The sequence below is a fragment of the Saccostrea echinata genome, unplaced genomic scaffold (assembly GCF_033153115.1).
Source record: "Saccostrea echinata isolate AGI-Se365-2 ecotype Australia unplaced genomic scaffold, CSIRO_AGI_Sech_v1 ptg000016l, whole genome shotgun sequence".
Lineage (NCBI taxonomy): Eukaryota > Metazoa > Mollusca > Bivalvia > Ostreida > Ostreidae > Saccostrea > Saccostrea echinata.
In genome coordinates this window covers 2,469,167-2,490,539 of record NW_026889765.1, presented here as the reverse complement: position 1 = coordinate 2,490,539, position 21,373 = coordinate 2,469,167, and the positions used below count along the sequence as shown (strand labels likewise).

Sequence of the window (21,373 nt, the reverse complement as noted above, 5' to 3'; positions counted from 1 at the left end):
TTGATCAGTTAAATGGTGTAATCCCTAGTAAAAATTAGTTTTAAACAATGGCATTATGAAAACATTTCAATCAAAATTCGACAGAAAGATAGGATTTATAACAAACAAGGTCATTATAACGATCATAAAATTTTGCGAAATGCCAACTATTGAAATCCTGTAACATCAACTTCTTTGTAAGGAACTTGCCTAGGTTTGCATCTGTCCGCCGCATGCAGGAAGAGAACCTTTTCCCAGTCTTTTGCTTTCATATGAAAATGGTTTCTGTTGTCCATTACAGCTAGAGTTTCTCCTGTTTTGAGACTTGGTAAGAAGAGTATGTAATTTTTGACACCAAACTTGAGACATTTTGTCATTGCAATTGTTGATAACTATACATGTGTCGCACAGTTCATTTCTTTCCATTTCCTTAAGAGTGTAAAAAAGCATCCATGTATGCAATACCTTAGAGAAGCAGTGTAAAATACACACAATTATATATTTTGCTTTGTTAAAACGCGATTGATGTTTAGAGGAATTGATAAGACGTGTAAAAAAAATGGTAACCAGGCACTCTTCAGAGGAAATTGCAATCTTTTATGTACTTTTATTTTTGTTTTGCTTTTTCAGACTTTTTTTGTCACTTTCTGTTGGGCTTGTCAAAGCCACGATTATTTGTCCGATATTTCAATGCAAGATTTAGAATGAAATAGAATATATATATTGTTTGTCTTGTATTGCTTTGAAAAAGAAAGTGACAACTATTTAAAGTTTTAACTAATCAGATTTCAGATTAAATCCATGTGTTCATTTGAATTCTTTCTTGTATATGTTCCTTACACTGTCATGTAAATATTTTTTTTTCTTTTGTGTGTGTGTGTGGGGGTGTGTGTGTGTGTGTGTGTGTGTGTGTGTTCCCGGGGAAGACAAACAATTTAGGATCACGTTATAATATTCGCGTATGTGGCTTCTTGTTTGACCCTCAGACAAAAGCGTTGCTAATTTTTGTCTGAGTCCACAAAAGGTTTGCTTATGCGAAAACATTCCGCAAAGCCGAAAATTCATTTCGCACATCTATACACATGCCTCTTTACCATAAAAAGGGTTTCATCTTAATCGGATGAGTAATTTCTGACAAGACATCGACAGGCGACATATAAGGAACGAAGAAGGGAGAAGAAACAGAATAAAATACATGCATTTCTCAAACTACGTGTCAGGAACACAACCAGAATTTAAATCGAATACATTATAAAGTCAATGTGACAACAGGATGGTTAAATTTACACATGAAGAAATAATTAAGTTAGGTTTGTGACACGACTATTGATTTTTAAGGAGAATAATTTCATTTGTATCTTTACACCAAATGAAATCCCACGATGTATTCATGAAGGGATCCGGACTTTTATCCAAAATTCAATTAACTATAACATGAGGGTGTATTAAGTTATTAAACAGTTTCATTACAATGTACAGACAGGGAATTGTATTCAGATTTTCATTTTATGAAGTTTTAAATACAACCTTAAGGGATCGGAAACATACATCAGTTTTGACACTTTGTGAGTTAACACATGGCTTATGATTTTATAAATACATTTAATTTCTGGCCTTTTTTAAGAGTGTGTGCTATTATTTCCAATTTTTCATTATTGTTTGGGGAGATATGCAGAAAAATGATTAATGGTTTTTTCTTAAATAAAGCATAATAATTTACAAGTTTATAATCAATTTTCTATGCTTTGTTGAACTGTAACAACTTGAAGGCTTGCAGTAAAGTTCAACAAAGCATAAAGTCTTAGGGTAAACCCGTGGAATGGTGATCAACTTGTATTACAAGGAGAATGGAAATTGGATCCTTGAATCAATATTTCGAGATTTAGTTTCAAATGAAGTACTATAAAAATTGATTGGTTAAGGAAACCTTCTGTGTTTATCTGTTTTTGCTTTGCTGCGAATTTATTCTGTTATAATGTTTTTTTTATTTTCTCTGAAGTAAATCTCAGTATCCCTTGATCGAATATTCTCAAAGAAGCAAAGATTTTATTGCAAAATTACTCTCTTCATACAATGACCTGTTCTTTTCTTATAAACTGAAACTTTCTTCATTCTAAGTGTCATGTTGTGAATTCTTAATCTACCGTGTGGGGTAACTAGTAAAGTTTGCATTTAAATACAGAATTTAATTCAATGAAGAGTGTATGTTATATTCACCCAGTTAATTCAAATATTCCATTAACTTTTTATTCCAAGAGTACAAGCCGCTATTATCGTATATTTCAAAAGTGGGCATCACAGATAATGCAAGTAGGGTATTAGTGCCCCCTAAAAGGGAAGCGGATTAACTTGTTTCACAAATAAATTGCTTTTTATTAATCTTATGATTTCTATCATTGCAGTTACCTAAAAATTGTTAATACGAAAAAATACGCATTAAACACAACACGATAAAGAGAGGTTTGATGATACTTTTAATGCGAGGAAATCTATAGATGTTTATCCTGTAAATAGGTTTACTATCAAAATTAAAATATTCATTGCTTGGTGGAGGAAATTAAAAAAAATGCGGGGATCATGAAATCCCTACATCATCTACAAGAAATTAACGAAAAGTCATCGATATTGCTATTGATATTGTATCATACATATTAATTTTATCGCTACAAAGTGGGTGGCAAAGTAAGATTTGGACAGAGTTGAACTATAAAGTTTTGTCGTTTTATTTATATTTCAGAATGTATAATGGTAAAATGAATCCAGTACAAGCCTTGCATAACACTCCTCAAATACCGATGTTCTTTTATATTTGTACATAAAAAGAAAATCTTATTTGACTTGACATCTAGCGTTTCAAAAATACACCTACTTCCATATAAAAAAAAGCTTACCCTACACTGTGGTTTTTGCAATGATTAAAATTAAAATTAAAAAAAATTAACTAATCTATAGAGTTATAGACATGCTATCATTACTGATACTACAAGTGTAGAGGATCCATTCTAGTTTGGTAAATGGGAACTGAAAGCCATTGCTAGGAACTATCTAATAACTACTTGACAGTAATTCCATTTAATACAGAATTATTCCCTATTTCTCATTTCTTCTAGGGATTCGTTTGCTGTTACCATAAAAAGGACAGTGGCTAGTAAGGAATTTCAAACACTTGCATCTTTTTATCATTTTTTTTTAATTCTAGTTCATTTCCGGTAATTTTCTACATTTTATAACAAAATCCTCCTTTCAACTGTATCACCAAGGTCATACATATATTGGACGAGGCATTTTAGCTAATTTTGGAATTACTTGCTATAAGTATGCACTAAGACATGCGATTGCGGCATAATTATATGCAGCTTAACTGTGGCAACTTATACAATCATAGCAAAGTATATCCAAGCAAAACATTTTATATTAGTTCAGGTAAAAATAATTTACATGGCATTGAATCGAATGCAAAGCACTGGAATTTCACAATTTATATTCTATTCAAAGAAAGAACACCAGAAGTGCGCGTTGATTTGATTAAAACATAATTAAAACAAAATTACTGAGTATATCTTCTAATAGAAATCGATTGATTATCTTAATCAAAGTCTTGTTGTTCTTCTGTGTAAAAGTTTGGAATCATATACGACAAGATTGACACTGAGTCGACCTGTAGTATAACTTACTCTGCTCATTAAATGCGGGATGTTACTATCCGATAAGGAACGGTTCGATGTTCGGCGTAGTTTACACAGAGCTCGGTCCATGTTCTTTCTGAACTTTTTCCCCGTGGCACAGTACAGGAAAAAGTTAACAGAATGGTTAATATACATCAGATGTCCTGTAATAGTTCTAGCTAAAACAAAATTTGAAATCTGACGAAGGACGTCCTTGGTATAATCCAGATCCCAGTAATTTTGAACAACAATGCAAATGCTATTAGGAAGAGTTGTCAACACAAAGGTCAAAGAAACTGCCAAAAGCATTTTTGTAAGTTTTATCGTCCTTTCTGACGGTAAAGATTTGTTGTTCAAATTATTTCTTCCCGCATTACATTTCTGTAAACGACCTCTGTATTTCCTAGCAATGAAAACTCTTCGAATTATTAAGATATTTAAAACTGAACATATAAAAGTAGGAATGAACGAATATGTGAACGCATCTACTAAGGGCCAAACCTCAGTGAGAAAGAAGTCGAATTTATGTCCAGGTGTACATTTTTCCACTTTACTTGAATTCAAACGCACTTCAGTAAGTTCAACTGTCCATAAGAAGTGCGCGTTTAAGCAAAAAGACAGTCCCAGTAAGGAGATGGTAACACTCCGAGCTTTGTTGACACTACACAAAACATTAGCTCGAAGAGGGAAACAAACGGCGATGAAGCGCTCTGTCGTTACTGCAACGATTAACCAAACCGAAAAATCACTTCCCAAATAGTTCAAAGATACAAATATTTTGCAGGATAAATTACTGATGTTTTGGATATCATAGTCCGAAATGTGTCCGATCCATTCTCGGAGAAGCCCAAATTGTAAAACGATTAAATCCGCAATGGCTAGAACAGCTAAGTAGAAATATGTAGATATCCGAAACATATTCCTTCGCAAAATAAAAAAAGCAATGATATTTCCGGTAGTACCAACAATGAGAATAGCAGGTGATATGTACATGGTAATAAACTTTTTTATTCGGAAAGATTCATATTTCATAAATATTTCTTCATAATCTTTTGAATGCATTTTTTAAAAATGTATTTCTTTTACATTGACTTCAACATCCCGATTATCACAGTATTCGAAAATCAGACTTAATTCCAAAAACAAACAACTTCTTTAATTGAAAGGTTTGATCATTCGTCTGACAGATTTGGAAATAAAAACGAGTGAGGTTTTCCGACTGTATAAAAAAACGCATTAGTGATGTATTGGAGAAAAGCACTACTGGAAAACATTGATTGGACAATATTGGAGATAGGTGTCACATCTAACAGTATCGAAAGCTTGCCATTCATTTACAAAGCATCAAGAAGTCAAGTGAAAGATATAACTACATCAATATTCATTGGATAAAAATTAGAATGAAAGCCGAACTGTCACCCACTTGTTTATCGAGGTTTCTCAAGCAAATGGCATTGAGTAAATGATTTAACGCAAACGAAACATAGACAACGATGTATGAAAAAAAGTTGGCAAATATTAATACGTGTATCCTAAATATCACCTAGAAAAGCAGGTTTTGATTAGTTCGAGCTGATGATGTGCAGATATATCTGTAAAATTTATTTCATTGACAATAGTTATAGTGCACTTCATATAAGGCCACACTAAATTAATTCTTTGTTTTTCGTCCAAGGGCGGTTAGGTTTTACATAAAAATCCAGTAAAAACAAAGTCATGTTTGTCGATTTTTCAACTATTTTTCTATTCTGGAAACTTTAGACAACCGAATCTATTAGTCAAATATAAGATGGCTGAACTTCACATTAATATCCTGGACTACAAGCAAATTGTGTGAAATGTATGATGAATTTCTGAAATAAAAAAAATAATAACACAGAACAACTACCTTTCTCATTATTCAATCAATATTTTGCTTAATATGTTTTTAGAAATGTGTGTGTTTTTCAGTCGGAATGGAGGGTATCTTTCAGGAAAATTAAGGGACGTAGAATATATATATTATTTACCACGGCCTAAGTTAAATATATCACCAAGCATCTTTGAATTGAATCATTGTATATGTGCCCCCTCTCTCCTCTCTCTCTCTCTCTCTCTCTCTCTCTCTCTCTGACATTTTGAAACCAAGATAAAAAAGAAGAGACTTGAACATTTAATAATAGTGGAAGATGAGATCTGTAGTAAAGGTTTTATACTTGATGTGGATATTACCATAAATAGGAAATTGAAAAAAAAAAGAATAATAATAAATGGCAACGAGATATCAATTATAAAAATAAATTGCCAATTTTTTAAAAATAAGATTATTACCGATTTCTGACCAAAAAGAAAAAAAAATTGCGATATCATGAAACATTTTGAACCTATAGTATCAAAGATGAACTGTTTTGCAACGAATATTCAATAGGTATGCTATTCAAAATTTTTAGAATCACTTTTCTGATAACCAGAAAAGCAGACGCAAAAGCTAAACATGCGATGCATTTAGACGGTCTATACATGTACATGTAATCATCCCTGAAAAATCATGAATTTTGAAGAAAGATGATCATAATCGAATTCAACCAAAGTTCTATGAAGAATTGATAATATAACTTTAGGAAACAGAACGAAAAACATTTCACTCTTCCCAATCATTCCTATTTTTTTCGGAAAGGAGCAGTCATCGAATCATTAGTATTTCAACTTTAAACACGTTCGTATATCCACTTGAAAAATCGCAATGAACTCGAAGTAAAAGAAACCAAAGAGTCTGCTATGTACATCTATTTATCTTTGTGTCATGCGGTCTTTCGTAGGAATAATATCCAACAATGAGTTCGGCACAATTACTTAATTTAGTGCTTCAGTCAGGGAAAAATGGAAAATATTTTAACACACTCTCACAATAAAATTTACCCAAAGGACGATTGTTTTTATTTAACGTCAGACATTAATAACACATAAATTATATGATTGTTTGCTGTCAATTTACGCTATTGTTTTATAAGAATAAAATATAAAATACAAATACATAAATTTTGAAATTATTATAAAGGTAAACAGAGAACCCTCCCCAAAAAATTTAGGCTAATAAATGCTTTTTAAATTATACTTTTGATGACTCGTAAAACAGTCCTCTACCGTAAAGACAAAAAGTGGGGGGGGGGGGGGGGTAGAGAATTGTCGGGCTCCGCCCTTTATATACTTTGTTTTGAATTAAAGCAATGATATTAATGAGTTAAAACAGTCAGGAGTATTGACTAAAGGCAATATTGTCAAACTAACAACAAAATTATATGAAAAAGGATGATTTCAGCTTTTTCATCTGTAACATTCCCTATTTATGTAAAAATATTCCACTATCAAATATGGTGTATATGTCTCCGAACCGATTCGGTAAAAAAGAGAATATTCTGAGTGTGACCAATCTTGAAATCGAGGCAGGCTACTTTAAAATAAGTTGATATAAAGTGTTTTTAAATGTCGTTTAAAATCAGCATTTTGAAAATTAATGTTCTTACAAAAACCTTTTTGGCAAATACAACCAATCATTGGTTCGTATTTTGACACATATTTCATGCATGTACCAAATGTAAAGTCATTGTTTTATACTTTAATTTTGACAACTCCCAATTCCCTGATCCCAATCTGGTGTTTCCAAGGGTCCCTGTTTTGCCCTTTTCATGTTTTGTGATGTTTATAGGATTTACTAAATTGATCTTAGTTTTTTTTATCCTCGCCTTTTTCATTATTTACTAGTACTTATTGTATTCTAATTATTGTTTACGTTGACAACGAGTTAAGATATACTAGAATCTAATTGTTTGCTGCTTTTTAAGATCATTTGCATTTATATAATTTAATCAAATGATATTGCCTTCACATTTATTTCTAAAGGCACAACAAGCAAATACAGATATTGTGCATGTATATCATAACGCAGTTAAAAAGAAGTTACATGTACTTCTTTACCTGCTGCTAATAGAGTGAAATAAAATGTATCAAAGGACTGATATTTCTAAGACACACCCTTGAAATATAAAATACCTGGTTACTGTCTTGAAATATAAGCAATATTTGGGCGAGGGTAAGAAAATGTGATAGAGGACGAGGCTTTCCGAGCCCCCTAACACGTTTTCGACCCGAGCCAATTTCGGCATTGGCCGAATATAGCTTTGGTTTATTAGGTTACCTTCATTCAGTCAATGCAAGCGATGGTTGCAGGATAAAATTCTTTACATAAGGATCATACTAAAAAGTGCTGAATTTTCAAAATAAGTTTAAGTGGGTGGTTTAAAATTAAAGATAAAATACAATTCTAATGATTTTATTCATTTCATTCCATTTCATACAACAAAAACCCCGAAAATGTCGTCCACGGACCATCAACTGAAACACCTGTATCGTGGAATCTATCGTGGATCCTCATCCAAACCACATCGCCTACTTCAAGCTGAATTATGGCCATATTGGAGCCTGAGCCATCGAAACTATCATCTCCAGAATATATGCGACAAATACCATTGCCATTTTGAACAATTTCCGACTCCAGACTCTTTCCACTAAAGGTTAAAACAGTACCAAAGAATGCATATATCCCCTTCACAGGTGCTGTAAACATTCCATTGTGTTTGTTGTATCCGTTTCCAGAATTAACGATGACATGATCAAACAGGAAAATTTCATTGTCGTGAGGATTGGCTATGTTACTTGTCATATAACCCGAAAAAGCTATTGGAGAACCCACCATCATTCCTGGATTCGATATTCTTTTTATGTGATGGTTATCTTCAAAACTGTTTTCCGATCCATTGCGATATTTTTTGATACTTTTAACGTCATCCACAATTTTCAATAAATAGTTATTTTCTTTCACTAGTTTAGCATTTTCATCATCCCTTTCCTTGATTTGATCCAATGTGTTTTTCAATTTTGTTTTCATCATATTCAATTCTGTTTGCGTCTGAAATTGAACTTCTCGAAGGGACTCCATTTCAGTTTTTATAACATTTAGTTCTTTTTCCAAAGCAGCGACCTTACGATCATGTTGTTGTTCTTTGAGAACCCTCTGTACAATCCATTCCAATTCATTATCAGAAATTTCAATGGCAAAAACTATAGAGCTCCAAAATAGAAAGGAAATAGTCCTCACCATTAAACCCATCGTTCTCTATGCTGACCTGATTCCGTTATCTTTCAAGAACAGTGAGAATTTCAAGTCATGGTCTTATCTTTTAATATTCATTTTCGTTCATGTTAACCATATTCATAAAGTTATGTGCGGAAAAATCACCAAAATCTGACCTGGAACTGTGTGTTTTTATTACAAAATATAGTCAATTGTCAATTTTAAACACAATCAGCATTCTGACAAAGGCTATCACGCAGATTTCACTGATAATAAAAATAGAACAGGGTACAATACCTATTGCCTATTGGTTTATACCAGTATATCAAAGTAGAAAGATGCAGTGAGGTAGATCAGCAGAATCCTCACCACCATGATATACATTATGCCAATTACGGTAATTAGGTCTTATATGTTATATGTTATTGTGCCGTTTCCTCCGACTTCCTCTAACAGACTTTATTGTTTTCATTCTTTTTACCTCATTGTAAAATTAAAATCTTCCTAATTCCTTTCGAAAACAATCATGCTTTCGTTCTGTTTCCTAAAGTTATATTAATATTTCTTCGTAGAACTTTGGTTGATTTTACGTATAATTTGTCTTATGATTTTCTTTTTTTTCAAAATTCATGCTTTTTAGGGATGATTATAGACCGTCTTAATGGCTTACATTGTATGCATTACATCTTTTGCTTAAGTGTCTGCTTTTCTGGTTGTCCACAAACTGATTCTAAGAATTGTTTTCAATTTGTGAACATTTTGATTAGTATACCGATTGATTATTCGTTACAAAAACATTCCATCTATGATACTTTTAGTGCAAAATGTTTCATTCCCTGATATTATAATTCTGTCTTTTTATTCATTATTATTTCTTTTATTTTGGTCAGAAATCGGTACTAATTTTGTGAAAACAGTAATTTATATTTATTATTAATATATCCTTACCAATTATGATTAGTCAATTTACTAATGGTTATATTCACCTAAAGTTTAAAACCTTTAGGACAGAATTCATTTTCCACCATTATAAATCGCTCAAGTCTCTTCTTTTTTTTTCCTTGTCAAAATGTCAAAAAAATCTTTTCATATTTTTTTCAAACCATCTGAACTGAAATCTCAAGTGAACTTTTCTGATCACATTTTGTTTGATGTCCGTCTGATGACTGTCAGCCCATCTGTTAACATTGACTTTACTTCTTTCTCTCCAGAATCACTGGGTAAATTCCCGCCAAATGTGCCACAAAACATTTTTACATGTAGGAGAAGGGGATTCAAATTTGCTCAAATGAAAAGCCGCGCTTTCTTGTTGGGGGAGATAGGTAGAAAACAGAGATAGAAGTTCAAATCATGATCCCCAGGGGTAGGGTTTATCAAAATACATGTAGGAGGAAAAAACTTTCCATGACACTAGCTCCTCCATGACATTTGTTTCCACTTCTTTTTTCAGAGGACTGTGTTTGCTATACTCACAGTTTGTATTTTTTAGATTGGACTTTTGAGCCTGATTACTTGTCATCATCTTCCCATTTCATTCCAAGAACTAGTGAACAAAAAAAACCCGTACTAATTGCTGAAAGACATTACCCATTAATCGTATTGATGGATAACGATTTCACAGTTTGCCCCGTAAATTTTCAAAGATTAAAGCTTAGAAGTTGAACATGAGACAAACGCATGAAATATTACACTCAGTGTATATGTATTGACTGTGAAATCATTAGATTTCGTGGTGGCTCAATTTTCGAGGAATTCGTGGGTACCTCTCATTCACGAATTAACATCCTCCACGAATTAATAAACTAGGGTTACAAAGTCATACTTCCTTTTGTAGGTATAAGAGAATCCACGAACCTGTAAAATTTAAGCAATCCACGGAAATTGGCCCCCACGAATTTTATTGATTCCACAGTACTGGATCAGAAATTAGTGAATTAGTGGTTAACTGGGGAAGTTTTATGTCAAGGTAAACATATTTATTTTTAAACTGTAGTGTCATTTACATGTGTCTAGATTTAATCAATCAAATTTTTAATTTGGAGTATTTGTTTTATCGACCTTTTATACAAGATATCGCTGTTTGACCTTCCTGATTTCTAAACACAAAGTGATTTAAGTGACCAAAGTTCTAATTATTTATACTTCTGTTGACATAAAAAATATATTCTGATCAAAATGTGTCTAAATAAAGATTGCAGTTTTTATCTACTGAAAATACCTAGAATTAAAAAAGAAATTTGTCCTTGCCAGAATATATGGACTATAGATTAGAACTCTACGACTTATCAGGTTAACTCTGAAATATTTCTGTAAACCTCAGGCTTGTACCATCAGGACCCAGGGGGCCTAGTTCTCTTTTTTTCCTGAGTTTTATGTTTTACTGTTAATTAAGTATTGAAAGGCCAGTTGACCCCCAACTAATTTTTGTTGGGGTATGGACAAGTCCTCCCATATAAACATAGACTTATCCCAAAAAATTGTTCTTGTCGAAAAAGTTTGCCCATTATACACCCACCCACTAATCATCCACCCCACCCCACAAAATAAAATTTTTGAGTTTGAACAATCTCCCTTTTTTGTTAAGTTGTCAATTATCCCCCCCCCCCAACTTTTTCAGAAATATTGCTACGTGCCTGAAGCTAGAAAAGCTTTACATTTCAACAAATAGAATAAATAATAATAGATAAGGATATTATTGTTCTTAATTGAAGGATTTCTGTTCTAATAAAATAAAAATTCGTTCAATTTTTATCCATTGCTTGTATTCATTAATCAGATTAGAAATTTTCACCTTGAGTTCCTGTGATAAATTGATGACATTTCCTTGGCTCCAAGACTACCAGGAAGAAGTCAATACTTGAAATTTGTATGCATGAAAGATGACATCCATGGATATCTGTCTAGAGGCTTGGTCGTTGACATACAAACAATGTTTTTTTTATTACAAATCAAGATTTTATTTCAGGAAGTAAATACGTTGCCATAAAATACTATAATTTAATTAAGTATTTTTCAAAACTGAAACGTCTTACCTTTATAAAGAGCAAGTTTTGTTTTATTTGGAATATTCAGAAATTTATTTTTATATAAAAATTAAGAGACTAGTACATTGTATGTATTGGAGGTCAGACATTAAGACATTGTTTGTTAAGTCATTGTCAAAACTTCTTAACATTGCTTAACATACTCATGGAAGTTTTCCCCATAACACACCTACATATAGAAACATGCGTCTTTGAAAATCAAGTTCCTTCACTTCAGGTAAATGCATTAGTTCTTGTCTATTCCTTTATTGAAAAAAGAACAGGAAACTGTCAAATAAATCATATTTATTTATCGATAAATGCATTAATACCAGCCAATGCCATATCTATCGATGGGGAAAAACGTGATGTTTCTGAGGCCAACGTTTTCCATTTTACGATATAAAATGTTATAGTAAGTTGAACTACTTGAGCGCACAACAGACATCAACCCTAGTATAGTGATTCGTAAGTTTATATTCATTGGACCTGCTGAAATCAAATCTTGCCTTTCCTGATTATATGCTTGACGACCTGGTGTCGTCTGTCCTTGCTTTTAAGCTTTTTCTTTCCTTTTATAAACGTATATTTCTCATCGAAAGTCCTCGACTAATATTACACCTTAAAGGGGACTCAAAGTCTCTTAATTTTCTCTTTATATCAGTTTAAAACCTTATTCAAAACAAACAATTTTCATTTATAATCATGTCTATTCAGGGTTTTTTTTTTTTTTTTTTTTTTTTTTTTTTTTTGGTCAGATTTGGCAAATCAACTTTCGAGGTTTTCATCAAAATATGTACATATTGCATTGTTGAGAATACAAAATTTACGTCTCCCAAAAGTTGTAAAGTGAATACCATTTCAACTATACAGAACATCTTATGAATGTACACATAAACCCCTAAATAAAAGTCTTCCAACGAAATGATATCATTTATATTGCAAATGATTCAGAATGTTACTAACCCATTTTTAAATATATGATATGCATATCTTTAATGGTAAAACAAGAAAAAAGCCTATATTTCTTAAGCAAAAAAAATTGCAATAATTACCGCTTTTGTCAGAAATAGACATACTTAAACAGTTCAATTATCCAGAAATCGTAGAAAAGAAATGAAGAAAATTGGTCGTTTCTCAGCTTGCGGCTTAAGATGTCATTGTAGGTGTTCTATTTTTCACCAGCAATAACGCTCAGCTGTACAACAAAAATCTGAATTAAACAATTGATTGAGTTTCCTTTTATCGGGAAAAAAAGAATAATGATGGAACTTATGTTTCAATTTACTTTGCTATCTTTTATGTCTCTTTTTCTGACATAAAATATGTAAGTAGAAATTCTATTTACCGATACACTGTAAGCAGCATTGATTAAGATAAAAGGTTTTCTCCAACTATACATTTAGTGAAAATTGAAAATAGCTTTTACAACTTATTTGCTTTAGGAACCTTTTCCTTCATCCTGTAAAATAAATTATGGAAAACAAAAGCTACAATCCTGGCTTATTGGTAAAATATAGTTTCCATACCATACGTATATAGGATATAATAACGTTACTTTAATTTTTGCATTTTTTTGTATCCGTGGCAAATCTAATCCATGAAGTAGAAAGTAGTTATAAAGCACAAAGAGAAAACAAACTGAGAGTTCAAAGCAGAAAGAAAATGGATATTTTCATAGAAAATGTCACAAACGAAATCCAGGTATTAAAAATGTTTTATATTCGTCAGATTTATGGCTGTTGTTGGGAAAACTGGTCTCCAAAGACTGCATATAAACATGTATTGTCAATGAGGAACTCGAGCATCATTTTAATATATCGACTTCAGAGAATTTGTGTGTGGAATAAAACTGATTTTTTTCAAAAAAGTAAGATTAATTGTACGTTACCTATCACAAGATATGAAAATTTCCGAGTTCCATTTTTATTGTAGAAGCAGTTGTCTTTTACAATGGAATATTTTTTCGTAGGAATGGTTCTATAAAGCGTTGAAAAGCTGTACGTTTTGATGCTATTGATATTGGCAACATTTTGTCATTTCAAATTTTCTAAAAGTTTTTTTTTTTTTTTGAGTTTTTTTTTGTATCCACATTGATTTATACCTCTTCTTAAATATGTTGTTGTACAGTACTACTCAGGCTTCTCCTTCACTACTATAGCGAGAAGTAAAGAAAGAGGCTTGATAGAGCATTTACTAAATCCTGCTATGTATCTATCAAGTTTCTGAATCAGGTATAAGTATATTAATTCAAATTTTGCTTGGTTATTTGGATAATACAAACTTTGTTGAATCTCTAAGAAACATACGTATTTGAATATGACACAGCATTAATTTGAGTACATAGTGAAATTCTGATTGCATAAAGTATTGTTTCAACGTTTTAGGCAGAATTAACACAATTTTTATTTACTAGATAGTATTAAAATTATCTTGTGTTAATATACACATGACTTTAAAAAATGCTCAAACTCATTCTTTTTTTTTTACTTGAGAAGTGTGTTAGTGACTGTATCCAAAGCAAAATATAAGAAATTTTTTTACATTGCTTTTATTGAAAAAAATAAAACGATTCATGCAAGACACTTTAATTTACTTTTTCAAATTATGTCATAACCATCTGAACTATCCCCGACAAACGTTAATTATCACTAGGGAAGGTTTTTTTTTTAAAGAATTTATTATAGCTTAAGCCTTGGAAATAGAATGTTTAAGGTGGTTCAAGAAGAAACACTGGCAAGTACTTTTAACTGGAAAACAATTGAATCATTAATCACTACAGTGCAAGGAACAAATTTTGTTACATAAACCAGCATCAGCATAAGCATTAGTAGCATCAGGATCGAGCTAACATCAGCATCAGCATTTAAAAAACAGCATTACCAGGACCAGCATCAGCAAGCAAAGGAAAAAAACAGCATTGACCTACATAAAATCAGCATTATCCTACTAGCATCAGAAAATCAATGAGTTTTAATTCAGTAAAAAATTTAAAAAGAAAGAAAGAATATTGGTTAAATTATTCACATTATTGATACATAGTGAGATATTATGATCAAATAATTGTAAAAGGCACTTTTATTGCTTTAAACGGCAATGCTGAAATTCATTATCTATTTCCGGTAGCATGATGCTACTTCCGGTAGCATTGACCTAGTTATAAAACAGCATCAGGATAAGGATTACTAGCATTAAATCAGCAAGGAAAGGAAGCATTCAAATCAGCAAGGAAAGGAAGCATTCAAATCAGCATCGATGCTGTAACAAAATTAGTTTCCTGCACTGTAAGAGACAGACATAACCCCTATCTTCTTAATTTGATAAACAATCAAAAATCTGTATTTAGAATGCATTCATAATTCAATAAGACACCAAAAATGGGTACTTTGGAAGGAAAATTCAAATCTCATTTTTTTTAATATGTAAATGAATTGATTTTGGGAGTTTTATTTTCGTCTCTAAGATCATCTTAAGCTTCTTTAATGTCACTATTCGTATATACAATATATGGTTTATACTTTGAAAAAAAGTTTCTTATGTATTGTTTTTTAATTTCTTCTTTCTTTTAACCCTATGATTACAATGAATGGGAATTCAATGTTTAAGTCAAAAAAAGTAAACTTGACTGTGTTAAAAATGTTATTTTTTACTGTTTGACAGCTAGTTCAAATTTTTAATGCAATTTTCCTAATGCAAAAAATAATTATTGTTTAGAGAAAAAGGTTCTGCGGATATTGTCTATTGTATGATATGGATTACTCAAAGTTTCAGTAATTTATTTGCTTGTTATTTGACAAAACATCCAGCAATAAGATTATCCCATATATACACGTTTACTTCCATTAAGAACACGTTCTTTCCATGGATAAAATATTCTTATAAACCTGACTAATGCAAAATCGCATTACCTCTTTGTTCGCAGACTAAACTTAAAATCTGTTTAATTCAGATAAAAAATGTGGCTTTCAAAGAGTTTGAACTTCCTAACTTGTTTGCACCAAGCTTTGTGATATTCGATTTTTCGCACTCATTAAGAAAAACTAGTGTTACTAAATCCTTTTTTTTTCATATCTCCCCAGATATCCAATTAACTACGCAATTGAACACTGAAGTAACTTTGCTGTGTTATCCCCAAGCATTTCCCTGTAATCACTAGCGAAAAATGATCATTCTGCAACTGACCAAAGATATTGGAAAGCCATCAGTTTCATTGTATTCCTTAAATGTCTCATGGATAAATCTCGCTTTCAATATTATATCCTGCCCTTTTTAGTGGAGTTCTCTTCAATCTCCACTAGTCATTTCGCAGAATCCGTGCTGTGTGCGCCAATTTACTCAGAATTGTACCGTTTCAATTAAAAAAAGGTACATGTATATACATCCGCTAAAGAAATTGAACATCAAACAATTTCGTGTTCGTTTTGTAATTTTGATTTAACATTTCATTTTGGAAAATCACCAAAAAAAACAAAAGAAGTAATCAAAACGAAACAGAGAAAGCAAGAAAACAGAGTTCTAACTAAACTTATGTCTTCATGTCTTCAGATCACCTAAGCCGGAGGTTCAAGTGAGCTTCTCTGATCGAAATGTACGGTGTTTGTCAGTGTTGGCTTCGTTGTCGTACACTCTCCATTTTCATTTAGTTCTCCGGAATCAGTGTGCCTTTTTCTAGCAAACTTGGCAGAGCATCGTTGGGTAAAGGGGATTTATGTTTGCTTAATCGAAGTACCACTTCCTTTTTCAAGGGGATGTAATAAAAACAATTGAAAATTATATGGCATATTTTACAAATCTTCTTCTCAAGAACCATCTGGCCAGAAAAGATGAAATTTATGTGAAAGCTTCGTTCATAGTGTAGGTTTAATTTTGTTCAAATCTCCCGGACGAAGGGAGGGTCCACAACAGTGGATCAAATTCATACATAGGAATGATTATCAAAAACAGTAAAGCCATGATTAGTCATAAAATAGGTAAAGAAGCATCCCCATGCAGTGTATATTCAAGTTTGTTCAAATTATAAGCCTTTGGGATAGGTTGGGCTACAATAGGCTATTTAGTTTCCTAAACGGAATATACATGTAAAAGGAAAAAGTCTTTAAAAAATCTTTTAAAAAATCTTTTTATCAAAAACAGCAAAGACACGAATAGTCATATTCAAATGAAAGCATCCTCAGTTTGTTTAGATTCAAATATGTTCAAATCAACACCCCTGAGGGTAGGGGAAGGACACAAATAAGTGATAATAGTTTTACATAATAATATATAGGGAAAATATCTTTAAAATCAACTTTGGAACAGCAAAGCCATGATTATTCACATCACATAGAGGCATTCTGAGGAAGTGTAGATTCAAGTTTATTTAAATCACGACCCCCTACCAACCCACCCACTCAAGGGTTTAGGACAAATTTCCCCTAATTAACATGAAAATCAGCTAGAATCTTGCTGTCATGGCAAAAAAAGTCTTCCGTCCTTATATGATATTATAATTTAGGGATGTCAACAAATAGTCGACTATTCGACTATCAGTCGAATGGACCGACGATCGAATAATGAAACGACATTCGAATATTATTATTATAAATAAATGCAACAAAAGAGTGATAATAACGAGATGGAATTCTCATCTTAAAATTAAGAAACCGTCTTTCCTCAGAGACAGTCGAAAATTTCCCTCAACAAAAAACGATTGACTTTCGATGTACTTATAGAAAGTACAGTAATTGTAAGTGCTTTACTACCACGGGAATTATATGTCAGATACTACCTGTGTTGTTTTTGTAATAAATTACCCATCAAATTACTGAACTTTGTTTGGAAAACTATTAATTGGGCTTGATCTTATACCCTGTTCCAATTATATTTTGTTATTTTAGGATTGCTCAAATCCAAGGAACACCATAGCCGTGACAAGTTTTGCCACTTCGATAATTATTAAAACAATCCGCTTACATTTTAAGGACATTTTGATAGCCGGGGCAATCAATCGAATAAGCTAGTATCTAACTGTTTAACAATATCACGAGCACCTGATTTTTATTTATTTCATAATAAGCTAAAAAAAAATTTTTAAATATCGGCTGGCAATTTTTAGATAATGCTTACTAAAACTTATGTTGCTTACTAAAACATAAATTGACTGTTTAGACCGATCTATGAATTCGATTGATGGGGAAATTATACAGTTTGGAGAATAAGGTGTCTAAATTTATTTCATATAATCATGCTATCCACACGTTACGTTGCATTAATTTTGAGGTTACCTTTTAAATAGATTTATGTAAAAGGGTTTTTAAGTTACAAATACGTTATGTACCTGTGAAGTTTAAAATAAAATTTTATTTTCAGAAAATGTTCCGAATATTCGACTATCATTCGAATAATGCAACTGAATAATCGACTAAGGAAAATAAATATTTTGAGATCCCTATATTATATGCATTGATTCTTGTATGTAGAGAAACATGTACTATATATGCTATTTAAAGTTAAAGTAAGTAATACAGTATCAAGTGATCTTTCATTATTTTAGGATACTTTGATTTTTTACTGCAAAATAAAAGTATCTGAGACTTACTTAACTTGTCATCTAATTCCAAAACAGATGATATATTTGGCTCTTGTAGACAAATTTCTATTATGTATAAAAATACATTTTTTAAATTCACCCTTAGAAAGCTAAAAGGCAAAATGAGAACCATCTTTCCTTCCATTTTCACTAAATCGGAAGTGATTAATTAAAAAATTAGAAAGACTACATGAACAATATGTCATGGCTCCAGTAGACAAGGCTTGTAACAATACTTGAAACAATATATGTTTTGAGGCTATTTATAATAAATGTATTTTAGAAGAACTTGATTTTAATCCTACTTCTGAAAAATCATCTTTTCACAGTCCACTTTGTAATTATGAAATTCTTAAAATTACATTTCAGCCTTTAATACTTTTAACATTCCAGTCAACAAAAATGGGTTCGACCTACTTTACCTAAACTAGATTCCAAAACTTGATAAAAATCCTTGTAAACAAAGATACTTTGCCGGGTTCAGCAAATGCTCGACCAAACCCCTATCTTTACTCCTCACAGAAATATTAGGAGAAACTGAGACGTACTTTGCTATAGCTAATTCTAGAAGTGGTGTAAGTCAAATGTGGATTCTCAAAACTGCAAAGTACTTTTAAAATAATCCAATTTTTCAAAAGTGAGTAATATCAGAACATACATGTACATTATTATTTATTTTTACACTTTATACAACCATTCCTAGAAAACTAGACTTTTTGATAACATAGACAACTGCTTCTTCAATAAGATGGAACTTTGAAATTTCCATATTTTCTTTTTAGTCATCATTGACATTATTTTGTTGAAAATCACTCTGATTCTACACACAAGTACTCTGATGTTGATATTAGAAGGATTGACAACATTTATGTAATCTTTGGAGACCAGGGGCCCGTTTTACAAAAGAACTTACGATTAAGACCAAAATCTAATTCTGTTTATAATTTTTTAATTCACATTTAATTGAAAATAGTTTTTATCATTTTTAAAGGAATGTAGTAAGATATTTTTACGCTGTCAATTTTAAACTGAATCATTAATTTTGCAAAATTTTAAAATCAATTAAAGTTTTTGGTCTTAGTCGTAAGTTCTTTCGTAAAACGGGCCCCAGGTCTTCCAACAAACTGTTAAAATTTCGATGGGCATTAATTGTGCTCTTTTTGGTCGACCTGTTCTGACATTCATATGAAGCAAATTTTATTCAGAAACTTCTACTTCAGAAGAAGACGATAGTTGCTATGGCTTTCAACTCGACATTCAGATGCATCGACGACGTTTTATCATTTAACAATAGTTACTTGCATTCCATTCATATGTCGACTCGATATATCGCAGTGAACTCAAAATAAAAGTCACCACAGAGTCTGCCACATCTGTTTTATATTTGGATGTTCTAATGATAAGGGCCAACTATTGGCAACTAACAATTAAATTATATGACAAACGAGATGACTTCAGCTTTTTTCCATCGTCAATTTTCTTTATGTATGTAACAATATTCCGCTTTCACTTGCATATAGTGTTTTCGACTTCCAGCTTATTCGATACTCAAGAGTCTGCTGGAATTTCCGGGGGGTTCTATTTTATACCCTGTTCGCATATTTGTATTGTTCGTAGATTTCTTTTGAGATTTATCACTTTTCGTTATCTTCTTTCCACTTTCGTAAAAATAAAGGAAAGTCTAAATAGTTTGGAAAAAAAAGAATTATCAATAATCTACTTTAAACAGTAATATTTTTCTGTTAATTTAGATTTTTCATACTATACAAAAGTGTATATTTCCAAAAATTTTCAAAATTTGGCTTTCGTTGGGGCAAAAATAAGCTTTTACCGTATATACTATTTTGTTCAAATCAGGGCCTCCGTGAATAGCTAGGTTGAGGCTAAAATAAGAAACAGAATTTTACATGGGAGTATGTAGGTGGAAATCTTTTCAAGAGTAGCAAGGTCGCAAATCGCATTTTTAAGCAAAACAGTGGTGTCATTTCATTTTTTTGATTATGAACTCTCGGGTTAATGGTTGATTAAAATCAGAGATCCAAATTCTACATAATGCTTACATGTATGTATAGGATAAACAAATCTTTTCCAGAACAACATGGCCTTGTTAGTTATATATCTGTTTTACTTTGTTGTATGGATTTGTCTTCGAATAAATCATACCCCATTTAGGTCTAGGTTTTGATCCACAATATGGAGTCGAATTATTTCTTAAATCAAAGGGGATTCCTTTTTCTTTTAAATCTGTTGATGAAGAACAGCAGGGTCAAAGTGTCTCAGGACCTAAGGCCCTTTTTTTTTGAATGGCGACTTAGCGAGGTAGAGTAATATCTACAATGTTCATAATTCTGCGTTGTGCTGCAATAGATTTTATAAATTGATTGATTGATTGTATGTTGTTTTACGTCCCATTCGAGAATTTTTCACTCATATAGAGACGTCACCATATACAGGTGAAGGGCTCCAAATTTTGACCTTTACTCGGCACTCAGGGCCAATGAGCAGTGAGGGATCTTTATCGTGCCAACGCCTGCCGTGACACGGGGCCTCGGTTTTTAAGGTCTCATCCGAAGGACCCGCAACTTTCACTTCAAAGTGCCGAGCGCATGGCGAAGGAACAGTTGCTACCCATTTTTATCGACTTAGGTCAGTCGTGGCCGAGATTCGAACTCACGACCTTCCGATCACGGAGCGAGCGCTCTACCGACTGAGCTACCCTGAACGGTAAATTTTATAGAACATTGTTTGCTGAAAATAAACAGTAACATTAAAATTTTTATATCAAATTTTTTTTTTTAATATCTGAAGCAATAGGCATTCTGCACGCCTTGTTCACCCATCTCCTTTATTTTTCCCTCTGATTGGTCTACGGATTTTTTTCGTTTGTCCGACCATGACAAGAAACACACGGCGGGTGTGACAGGTCGAAAGGAAATCCTTACTTCCAAACCTCTGATTTTTTTTAGAGGTCCATCTTTTCCCTGTTTCTATTTTGTTTTGTTCCATGCATATTTCATGTACAATGCAC

General features: G+C 32.1%; 2 protein-coding genes across 2 annotated transcripts; both read right to left on the bottom strand.

The window, feature by feature from the left end:
• Nucleotides 1-3,506: 3,506 nt before the first annotated feature.
• Nucleotides 3,507-4,706, bottom strand: LOC133188808 (thyrotropin-releasing hormone receptor-like). Its single transcript, XM_061324293.1, has one exon. The coding sequence runs from the start codon at nucleotides 4,704-4,706 to the stop codon at nucleotides 3,570-3,572; it is 1,137 nt and encodes a 378-aa protein (XP_061180277.1). The 3' UTR covers nucleotides 3,507-3,569.
• A 3,256-nt stretch (nucleotides 4,707-7,962) lies between these two features.
• LOC133188731 (heavy metal-binding protein HIP-like) lies at nucleotides 7,963-8,790 on the bottom strand. Its single transcript, XM_061324222.1, has one exon. The coding sequence runs from the start codon at nucleotides 8,788-8,790 to the stop codon at nucleotides 7,963-7,965; it is 828 nt and encodes a 275-aa protein (XP_061180206.1).
• Nucleotides 8,791-21,373: the final 12,583 nt, after the last annotated feature.